The sequence below is a fragment of the Vipera berus genome (assembly GCF_964194415.1).
Source record: "Vipera berus genome assembly, chromosome: Z".
Lineage (NCBI taxonomy): Eukaryota > Metazoa > Chordata > Lepidosauria > Squamata > Viperidae > Vipera > Vipera berus.
Genome location: NC_138205.1, coordinates 53,458,286 through 53,469,462, shown reverse-complemented (window position 1 = coordinate 53,469,462; position 11,177 = coordinate 53,458,286). Strand labels below are relative to the sequence as shown.

At 40.9% G+C, this 11,177-nt stretch overlaps 1 protein-coding gene across 1 annotated transcript in view; it reads right to left on the bottom strand.

Annotated features, from left to right (window-relative positions):
- Positions 1 to 1,683: 1,683 nt before the first annotated feature.
- The window catches only part of LOC308678397 (zona pellucida-binding protein 1-like), a gene marked incomplete at its 3' end in the record, with an annotated part of 79,605 nt that continues 70,111 nt past the window's right edge, over positions 1,684 to 11,177 (bottom strand). Inside the window, exon 8 of the mRNA XM_081345555.1 lies at positions 1,684 to 1,778. Within this exon, the coding sequence (XP_081201681.1) occupies positions 1,684 to 1,778 (95 nt within the window). The remainder of the gene's footprint in view (positions 1,779 to 11,177) is intronic.

Genomic DNA, 11,177 nt, shown 5'->3' with positions numbered 1-11,177 from the left:
CCTTGCTGGTCACCCCTACCGGGTGACTTTTGACCCTTTCCAGGGTCCCCCAGCGTCGGTAAACCAGAAGTCTGGACACAATATATTTCTACCACCATGCATGCGTATAATAGCATGAAGAATGACACCACTGGGTATTCCCCATATCGCTTCATGTTTGGTAGGGAAGCCCACCTGCCTGTAGACATTGGCACCTCATTGAATGAGACCTCACTTAGGTCACATCGTAATTATGTAGATAGATTGAAGAACAATCTGAAGGGGGCTTATGAAAAGGCCTCAGTGGCCACAGGGGTTCAAGAATGGTGGAATAAGAGGAACTATGATTTGAAAGTGAGAGTTCAGGATTTGCAGTCTGATGATCAGGTGCTATTAAGGAATTTAGGTCCCTCTGGGAAGCACAGCCTGACAGATTGGTGGGGCTCCCAGTTGTACGTTGTTAATGAGAAGCTGCCGGGATTACCAGTGTATCAGATATGACCAGAGGGAAGTTCAGGATGTTTGAAGGTGTGGCATCAAAACCATTTATTGCCCTTGAATAAGGCAATACAAGTCATCCAGCCACCCAGAATTTTTTTTAAAATATTTTCAGTTTTTCTTCTTGTTTATAAGGAAAAACCCAAATTTTCAACAGAAATAAATAATAAAAAGTAGAGTAAAAAATATTTCAATCCACAAGCTTTATGAAATAAAATTCCAATTGGGATCCAGTTATTTTTTCAAACATTTTAAACTGGTTTATTTCTATAATGCTTTGTTCTCTCATTGAATGTTAATCTTCCCATGAAAATACCACTTATAATCCCAACTCCTTAACTTTCTTGCCTAAATAACTTAAATGATACCTGAATAAGAGCTCAGTGGTTTTTCTTATCAGATATACTCTGAACCTCCAAATATCCAAAAGAACACAAAAAGCATTTTTAAAAGAATGGAATGGTGAATTAGGTTTTCCATTTATGTCAGATGGAAGGGAGGTGGTATCTATTATAGTTGTAATGTAAACAAAATTAATGGAAACCTTGCTTAATAGAGCAATTCTAAGTATTGTATTTTTGCTTTTAGTGTTATTTACGGTACTATTTTTTTACTGAATAGCAAAATGCATCTTAAACGAAGAAAAAATCCATTTTTTTCTCATACAAGATTGAAGTGTTGAATCAGCAAGTATCAGGATCTATCATTCTTTGCATACCATAAGACTATGAAACTGAAGATGATATATTATGTTGTCATGTTTCCTATCTATGGTTTTGAATTTTCTAAAACCAAAGATACTTGAAAGGTTCCCCGCTTGAAATTTAAACATAATTGCATCTTCAGAAATATAAAATTGCCAGGGGAATGCAACTATTTTTTAGAATGAAATAGAGTAAATGAGATGGAAGGGACCTTAACAGTCTTCATCCCCCAGCTCAAGCAGGAAACCTTATACCATTTTGGACAAATGGTTTGCTTCTTAAAACCATCAGTGGTGGAGCACCCACAAGTACCGAGGGCAAGCCATTCTACTAATTAATCACAGATAGGAAATTTCTCCTTATTCTCTTCTGCCACATATCATTCCTCATATAAATGTAATCTTGTAATATAAATTACTTTTTTGAAAAATCCTTTTATTTGGATTACAGAGATGAAAGTACAGGAAAGTTACTAAACATACGAAAGGATTATGCCGAGAGTCTAGTAACAATGTTTGGCTCCATATGCCAGATTTGTGTTGCATTGAAGACAATGAGTTCCTTCATGAGGATTGAATGATCCTGGACTGCAAACCACTATAACAAAAGAAAGGAAAACAAAACAAACAAAAATAATCATGTCATCAAATATATTGCAATTTGCTGTAATAGAATGAAAATTTCAAATTCAAAGCCAGTTAATTGCTTCAAGATTTATTTTCTAAATTTGGGGTTCACACTCACAAAAATGTTTTAAGAAAAAATAAGGAAATAGTAAGCATAAGCAGAAGTAAATGTAAAATGTGTAAGACAGCCATCATAGGTGCAAGAAACTTTGAGACGACTCCATCAGTTATCTGCAACACATTGTATACAGATAACATCTCTGCTCCATCCCATCATATTCTGAGATTTATCTTCAACTATATTGTGAATAATTACAGGTAAAGAACATCTGGTATTGTTTTTCTTGGGGCTTTGTATTGTATGAAAACTCATAAATATTTCACAACTACTGTGTTTCCCCAAAATAAGACCCAATCATAATTTTTTTTGATTCCAAAAGAAGCATTAGGTCAGGAGATGTCTTATTTTTTCCACTGTCTTGCCTCACAGCGGCAGCACCAACAGCCATGTCCAGCAGGAGCCCACGTGGCTGCCATTGGCCCACTTTTTCTGTGGCTGCTCACTGCTGCTTGCACACATCACCCCTAGCCTCACTATTGCCAATAGAGGCCTTTAGGAAAGGCCTCTGCAGCGGAGAATGGAGCCCCAGGTTAATGTGTGCGTTGCCTCCGGGCTCCATTTCGCCATCAGAGACCTTCAGGAAGGGCCTCTGCAGCCAGGATTGGAGGCCTGGGCTTCCTGAAGGCCTCTGCCGGTGAAACAGAGGCCGGGAGGGTGATGCACACATCAACCTAGGGCTCCATTCTTGGCTGCAGAGGCATTTCCTAAAGGCTTCTGCCAGTGAAATGGAGCCCGGGGGGGTGGGTGATGTACATGAGTGGCCACAGAAGTGAGCTGGTGGTGGCCATGAGAGCTCCTGCTGGATGGGGCTGTTGATGCCGCCATGTGGCAAGTGTCGGGCACGGTAGGGATGGCTGCAGGGCCCCCAAAGTAACTGTGTACGGAGCGCATGAGGCAGCTCCACCCCCTCTCCCACTACGAACAACCAGACTGGGTGGGCAAGTGGCCAACTGTGCAGGCTCTTAACTAAGGCTTACTTTGGGGGTAGGGCTTATATTAGGCACAGGTGTAAATATCAAGCCAAAGTTTATTTTTGGGGAAACACAGTAATACCAAAATAAAATATAAATCTTGTAATGTTATGTACCTACTATTTATCATTATGGTTGGCTTAGTATGTTATGTAGGTATGCTTCCAACAATTCTTACGAACAAAACTATTGAAACTCAGTCCTTGAGTGATTTCTCCAGCAATTTAATGTCAAAGAACTTTAGAAAATATAGTAAGACAGGGTCTGCACTGTTCATTTGCTTCTAAGAGTAGGATCTTCTTGAGTCCAAATAGCCCTCAATTTACAATCATTCATTTAGCGACCATTTGAAGTTACAACAGCATTGGAAAGTGACTTACAACTGATCCTTGCACTTATGACCATCATAGCATCCCCAGAGACACATGATCAAAATTAGGGCCTTTGCAACCAGAATGTATTTACTATGGTTGTAGCATCCTGGGTCAAGAGATTACCATTTGCAACCTTCCCAGTCTGGAATGGGACAATTAGCTATAACCACATTGCCTCAGCCACTTCACTGCAGCCCCCCCCAGCTGCCCCCAACACATTGCCATGGCTACCCAGCTCCCAGTGCACCACCACAGGCTCCACACCCTGGGTGTCCCTTCACCACTGGCCTTCTCCTGCTCCTCATCCCGTCCCCCGCTGCCTTGCATTGGGTGATTCACTGTAGAACAAATCTCCCTGGCCACTCTTCCATGTGGGACACTTTGCCATGGTATAACTCACCAAACACTGGTGTGGGGAGACCAGGAGGCTGCTTCCTCCCCCCCCATGTGTCATTGGTCACTGGTGGAAGGATGCACCAGCTGGCCCCCTTGCCCAGATTCGGCCCTGCATTCCATTTGTAGATTTCTTTGGTCATATCCTCAAATGGTAAGGAGGACAAAAATAAGAGAATGAAAATAAAAATATCTATCTCTAACCAATTAATTCAGAATTTAGCTTACTTCTCACCCAGGATAGTATCTTACTCAAGTCCAAAGCCTTTATCTACCTTTGGGCAGTATGTTGTTAATCATCATCATCATAACCCCCTGCTTTCAAAGTTTTCATAGATTGTAAAATTCTCAGCTTTGACTTAATCTCACAATCACCTCCCACAACATTTTCCCCTTGCAGAGGGGTCACTACCTGAAAGAGGAACTAGGGCAGACATGTCAAACACAAGGCCCGGGGGCCGGATCCGGCCCGCGAAGTGGTTTCATGTGGCCCGCGAAGGGATCCTGGAAACAGTGAGGGGACGGCCCCCACTGCCTTGGCCCTGGCCCAGAGACCCTCCTTCTGCCAGAGACCCTCAGATCTGTCCCACTCCTGCCCAGGCCCCCATACACACCCTTGATGCGAAGGATATAGAGCTGGCCACGCCCACCCAGTAGGCCATACGCACTCTAGCCACGCCCACCCAGTAGGCCATGCCCACCCTGGCCATACCCACCCGGCCCCTTGAGGGCAACCGCAATGCTGATGCGGCCCTCAATGAAATTGAGTTTGACACCCCTGAACTAGGGGGATCGGGGGAAGGAGCACCTTCCCACTCGGCTAATGCAGCAGCTGAAAAGCTGCAGCTGACACACTCTTCTTTGTCTCCTCTTCCTCTTCCTTGCTGGCTCCAGCCTCTGCCTTGCTGCTGCCTTGCAGTAGTGGGGGAGCCAGGTACAAGGAAGCCAGGAGCAAGCAAGGACCAGCGGAAGGAATTTAGGCCCTTTTCCAAAATTAAGTTTAAAAAAAGGAGAAAATGAGTCATGCATCTGTAAGATGAGCGGCTATATAAATCTGAGAAATACATCATATAAATTTAGCAACAGGCTGAAGCAGCAGAGAGAGAATGAATTGTCCATAGTATCTACAATAACTATATTGGTGGTTCAGTGGTAGAATTCTAGCATGCCATGCCGCAGGACTGTGTTCGATTTCTGGTCAATGCAACAGATCTTTTGTAGTTCTAGGGTTTCATTTTGCTAGAAAAATATATTTAGCCAAAGATTAAATGGCTGCATGTTTTCTAGAAAAAAAGTTATATTTAGCTAGAAAAATAGATTTTACTTGCCTAGCTGCCTTTTCTCCCTAGAGTTGGACCCACAGAGACCATTTAATTAAAAGAAATATGTACAATAAACAGTAAAAATATTCATTGTACAAGTGAATAAATTAAAGTAGCCAGAAAGGAAAGAACTAAAGGAAGGCAGCAAAAGCAGCAGCAGCACTCTTGTTGGCTGGGAACTGAACCCAGGCTTCCAAGTGGCAGGTGAAAATTCTACTACTGAACTACCAAGCTGGCTCTTGGGAAGAGCTGGATGGCTGCTTTGATGGAATAAAAAAGGCATTGTTGGCCAAGCTAGAAAGCTGAAGTGCAATAATGATTTTAAATATTCTCTTCATGCATTTGCTCTATATGAGAGTTTCTACCTGCTCTCTGCACATGCTTTAAATGCTTAGAAGGATAGCTTTCTTTACATAAATTCAAGAACCCCATGCCTCTGAGCAAGTGCAGAAAATGCCTTGTCCATCCGCTTGGCAGATCATGCTATGTGGTCTTGCATCACTGCCTTTGGGATTCAAAGCTGCCTCACCCAGCACTCATGCATCTCACACACACATGCAATCTCCCCCGCTCCTTAGCCCAACTTTTGTGCACCAAACTGAACAGTGGAACAAGGGGGAGGGTGTAACATGGGACATGTGAATGCTCATGTGAGCTTCCAGCGAGGTGCAAATCAGTCCCAATGGGAGACCATCAAAGGATAGGTGACTTTTGACACTGGGGCATGTGGAAGATTTTCCGAGGCTCTCCCAGGGGATGGAGGGGAGCAGATCCCAGCACATTTGCTGGAGGGGAGGGAGGGAGTGAAGGGGGAGAATCAGGTGGTATATGAAGAAGCACACAGTCCTGGTCTCCCTCTACTGCTGTTCCCCTGGCAGGCTCTGAGGTCCTGCACACGTAGGTAACTCTACCAGAGAGGAACACACTCCTTCCTTCCCTCCCTCTCTCTCCCCACAGGGCACAGCGGCACTCTCCCTATGCAGGTGTTTGGTGAATTATCTTGTGTAGCTAATTGTCCCATGCAGGATAGCAGCCAGGGAAATTTGCCCCACAGTGATGTGAGGCAGTGGGGACAAGGGATGGAGAAGAGAAGTGCTGGAGGATGCCTGGGGCATGGAGCCCATAGCAGTGCCAAAAGCCCTTTATTGAAAGAAATTAAAAATGGCAAATGTAAAGAGGAATAAAAATATTTTTAAAAATGCCAAACCAAGATAAGGATAGAAAGAACAATTTTGGATCATTTTTAATCACAATATACTAATCTGCACTTCCGTTTATCTGGATATACTTCAAGTGTCTTTTCTACTTAAAAAAGGTTTGTTAAGATACAGCCCTTTCAGCTTATTCATGGTTTCTTAAATTGAAAATGAGAGTTTTCGGCAACTGATTCCCTGTCCTCTTTCTCTCATATACCAGAACAGAAATTATGAAAATGAAAATTATTAGCTAACAATTTCCATTTTATGTCCATACCAGAAAACTATGGGTTGATCTTGGAAGTAAAGAAAGTGCAAACAGAGTATTCATACTCAAATTCATAACTCTTGGTTTCTTATATCAACACTGTTGAATGTGAATTGGTCCCAACCAATTATTGTAAATATTTGTAGGTGTCAGAACCCATTCCTATTTCATTTCTATCTATCCTCTCTGACCCAAAATCAAACCTTACATTTCTTTAGGTTCTGCCATACTCCCAAGGGGGAGGGGTTAGGAACAAAATATGCAGAGTAGCAAGCAAGATTAATCCATTGCTTTGCAATATTGTGATTTTGGTATGAAAAACTTCAATATTCTATTGCTTGCACTGATGAAGAAGAAAAAGGGTAAGGTTTTCACAAGAAGAAAAAATAGATACAAGCCAATATATTAACCATAATGACAATCATAATACATTTTGATTTAAATTTGATTTTATACTGGCACAGAATCTATCAGTCACAAAGAACAAATGCCAACAAGTTAGTCTATCATAGTTACCAATTCATTTGCAGTTACATTCCATTTCCAAGAAATAATAATAATAATAATGATAATAATGATAATAATAATAATAATAATAAAATAATAATAAAATAATAATAATAATAATTATAATTATAATAATAATAATAATAATAATAATAATAATAATAATAATAATAATAATAATAATAATAATAATATGTAATATAATATAATAGAGACAAGCCGGGGGAGTTGGCAGTGAAGGAATCCAGCAAGATATACAACTGTTCTCATTTGGAAACAGGAAGAACAAATCCCTCTAACTAAAGAAATAAAAGAATTGAAACAAAGAATAACTGAGCATCTAGAACAGCACAAAAACAACAGAATAAGGCTGCCTGCATTGAAGCTTTTCCCAAAGAAACAGCTAGCACAAGCATTAAAAGATGCAAATACTGCAATATCAAGTATAAGCACCAATTCACTGCAAGAAACAAACCAACTAATGTACAGCACAGCTGCAGTTATAACTGAATACCTGGGATGCAAAATCAACAAAGAAGAAAAACAAACAGTGCACCACAAAAATGGAAGGTTAGACTACAAAATAAGATCAGCAAGTTAAGATCACATGCAAGCAAGCTAGAACAGATGAAAGAAAAGAAGCTGAAGAACAAGAAGACCAAAGAATACCTAATCAAGAAATACCGCTTAGAAACAAGGAAGATCAAGGAAGCAATGGAAATAATAAAACAGCAAATGACAGTATAGCCAGGAAAATCAGTAGATATGAAGCTCGAATTGCAAATTATAGGCAGAACCTCCAATTTTAATCCAATCAGAAAAGTTTCTACCAATCCATCAATGAAGAAAATGCAATGAATCACTCAGTACCTGACAAGGAAGAAAGAGTGCAGTTCTGGAAGCAGATATGGGATAACCCAAAGAAACACAATAAGGATGTGGCTTGGTTAAAAGAGGTGGATGCAAATAAAACAGAAGTTGAAATGAAAGAACTAGTAATTACAACAAAAATGGTAGAAAAAAGAACAAGGAAGATCAAAAATTGGTCAGCACCAGCTGAAGATGAACTGCATGGGTTTTGGTTGAAACATCTGTTATATACCCATCATTGCCAAGCAGTTCAGAAATATACTACAAGGAGGAGAAATTGAAAAGTGGCTCACAACTGGGAAAACTTACCTAATAATGAAAAATCCAGCAAAAGGGGCAATACCAGGCAACTACAGGCCAATTACCTGCTTACCAACAACTTTCAAATTGCTAACTGGTGTGGTAGCTGATGCAGTACAACATCATCTAATTGAAAACAATCTCTTTCCACCCGAGCAGAATGGAAACCGCCCCAATAGCAGAGGAACAAAAGATCAATTCTTAATAGACAAAATGATCTTGGAAAACTGCAAGAAAAGGAAGACCAACCTGAATGTGGTATAGATTGACTAAAAAAAGGCATTTGACTCTTTGCCACATGATTGGATAATCAAGTGCCTAGAAATAACAGGAGTCAGTAGAAACATCAGAACATTTGTGCAAAGAACGATGGCACAATGGAAGACACAGTTGCAGGTCAATGGTGACAGACTGGGAGAGGTTGATATCAAGAGAGGAATATTTCAAGGAGATTCATTATCACCACTACTATTTGTTATTGCACTGTTTCCTCTGTCAACAATACTGAGTAACTCAGGACATGGCTGTCAAACATCAAAAACATCTGCCAGACTATCCCAGCTCCTTTACATGGATGATCTGAAGCTGTATGGAAAAACATCATCTGAAATAGAATCGCTGCTGAACACTGTCCATATATATAGGCAAGATATTGCAATGGAGTTTGGCTTGGACAAATGTGCCACACTTACTCTCAAACAAGGAAAAATAGTGAAAACTGAAAGAATCAAGATGCCCCACGAAAATAACATTAAGAGTCTGGATGAGGAAGATTACTACAAATACTTGGGTATCCTTCAAGCTGACAACATCAAGCACACTGAAGTCAAGAAAAAGATTAGAGGTGAATACATCAAGAGAGTGAAGCTCTTAAAATCCAAACTCAATGGAGGAAATATTGTGAAGGCAATCAACACCTGGGCAATTCTAGTCATTAGATACACAGCTGGAATAGTGGACTGGACTCAAGCAGAACTAAAAGCGATGGATAGGAAGACCAGAAAAATAGTGACAATGAATCATGCCCTTCATCCACGCAGCGACATTGACAGACTCTATCTACCAAGGCAAATAGTGGAATGCTGCAAGTACACCAGATGGTTGAAGAAGAAAAAATGGCTTTGGAAGAATATCTGAAGGACAATGATGAAGATGCACTGAAATTAGTATATCAGGAAGGCTTACAGACTGCTGGAGAGACCAAACTGGCCTACAAGAAAGACCAAATGAAGAACAGCACTACATGGCCAGTACATTAAAAAAAATAGCTGGGAAAGCAGATAATAACAAGACCTGGCAATGGCTAAGAGCAGGAAAGATGAAGAAAGAGACCAACGGACTAATTCTGGCTGCAAAAGACCAAGCCTTAAGGACAAATGCACACAAAGTCAAAACTGAGAAGACAGCAACAGACAGTAAAGAAGCTGAAGAAACAGTGGATCACCTGGTAAGCTGCTGCAAGAAGATCGCACAGACTGACTACAAGCAGCAGCTTGACAAAGTAGCAACAATGGTGCATTGGAAGATCTGCAAGAAATATCATTTGCTTGTAAGCAAGAACTGGTGAGATCATAAATTAGAGAGTCATAGAAAATGATAAAGTTAAACTGCTCTGGGACTTCAGAATTCAAACAGACAAGCACTTGCAACATAACACTCCGGACTTAACAATTTTTGATAAGACAGACAAAAAAGTCTGGATAGTGGACGTGGCAGTGCCTGGAGACAGCAGAATAGACAAGAAAGAACTGGAGAAGATAACAAAATACAAAGACCTACAAATAGAAATAGAAAGACTGTGGTAAAGGCAAGCAAGGGTAGTACCAATAGTAATAGGCGCCTTGGGTGCAATGCCAAAACTGGAGCACCACTTGAACACCATTGGCATTGACAAATTCGCCATTAGTCAATTGCAAAAGGCGGCCTTACTAGGAACTGCTTCCATCCTGCAATGATATCTGTAATGCCATCAAACATCCACATCTGCCTATCCAAGATCCTTGGTAAGGACTCGATAGGTAGACAAAAATGCCAAATCCAGTTTGAACATCTGGCTGACTGTGCGATGATCAATAATAATAATGGTGATGTCGATGATGATGATGGAAGGAAGCTTGGAGGTCTTTTAGTCCAACCCCGTTCAGGCAGGAAACCCTATACCATTTCAGACAAATGGTTGTTGTCTCTTCTTTAAAACTTCCAGTGTGGGAGCATTCACATTCTGGGGGAAGGTTGTTCCGCTCATTAATTATTCTGTCAGAAAATTTCTCCTTGGTTCTGGGCTTCTCTCCTTGATTAATTTCCATCCGTTGCTTCTTGTCCTGCCTTCAGGTGCTTTGCAGAATAGGTTGACTCCCTCTTCTTTGTGGCAACCTCTGAGATATTGGAACACTGCTATCATGTCACCCCTAGTCCTTCTCTTCGTTAAACTAGACATACCCAATTCCAGCAACCTTCTTTATGTTTTAGCCTCCAGTTCTCTGATCATCTTTGTTGCTCTTCACTGCACTCTCATGGTGACCAAAACTGGATGCAGTATTCCAACTGTGGCCTTACCAAGGCATTATAAAGTGTTAACACTTCACATGATCTTGATTCTATTCCTAGCACTGTGTTGGGTTTTTTGGCAGCTGCAGCACACTGCTGGCTCATATTTAAGTGACTGTCCACTAGCATTCCAAGATCCCTCTCACAATTACTACCATTGAGCAAGGTACCACCTATATTGTACCTATGCATTTGGTTTTTATTGCTTAAAGGTAGAACCTTAGTTTTTTTACTATTGAATTTCATTTTGTTCAGTAGTACCCAATGTTCAAGTCTGTCAAGATCCTTCTCTATCTTAAGCCTATCTTCTGGAGTGTTGGCTATTCCTGGCAGCTTGGTGTCGTCTGCAAATTTGAAGAGTTCCCCATCTATGCCCTCATCCAAATCATTGACGAAGATATTGAAGTGCACTGGGCACAATATACATTTCCCTCCATGTAGATGGAGTTCCATTGAGGAACACATGCTGAGTCAGCCAGCTACAAATCCATCTGGTGGTGA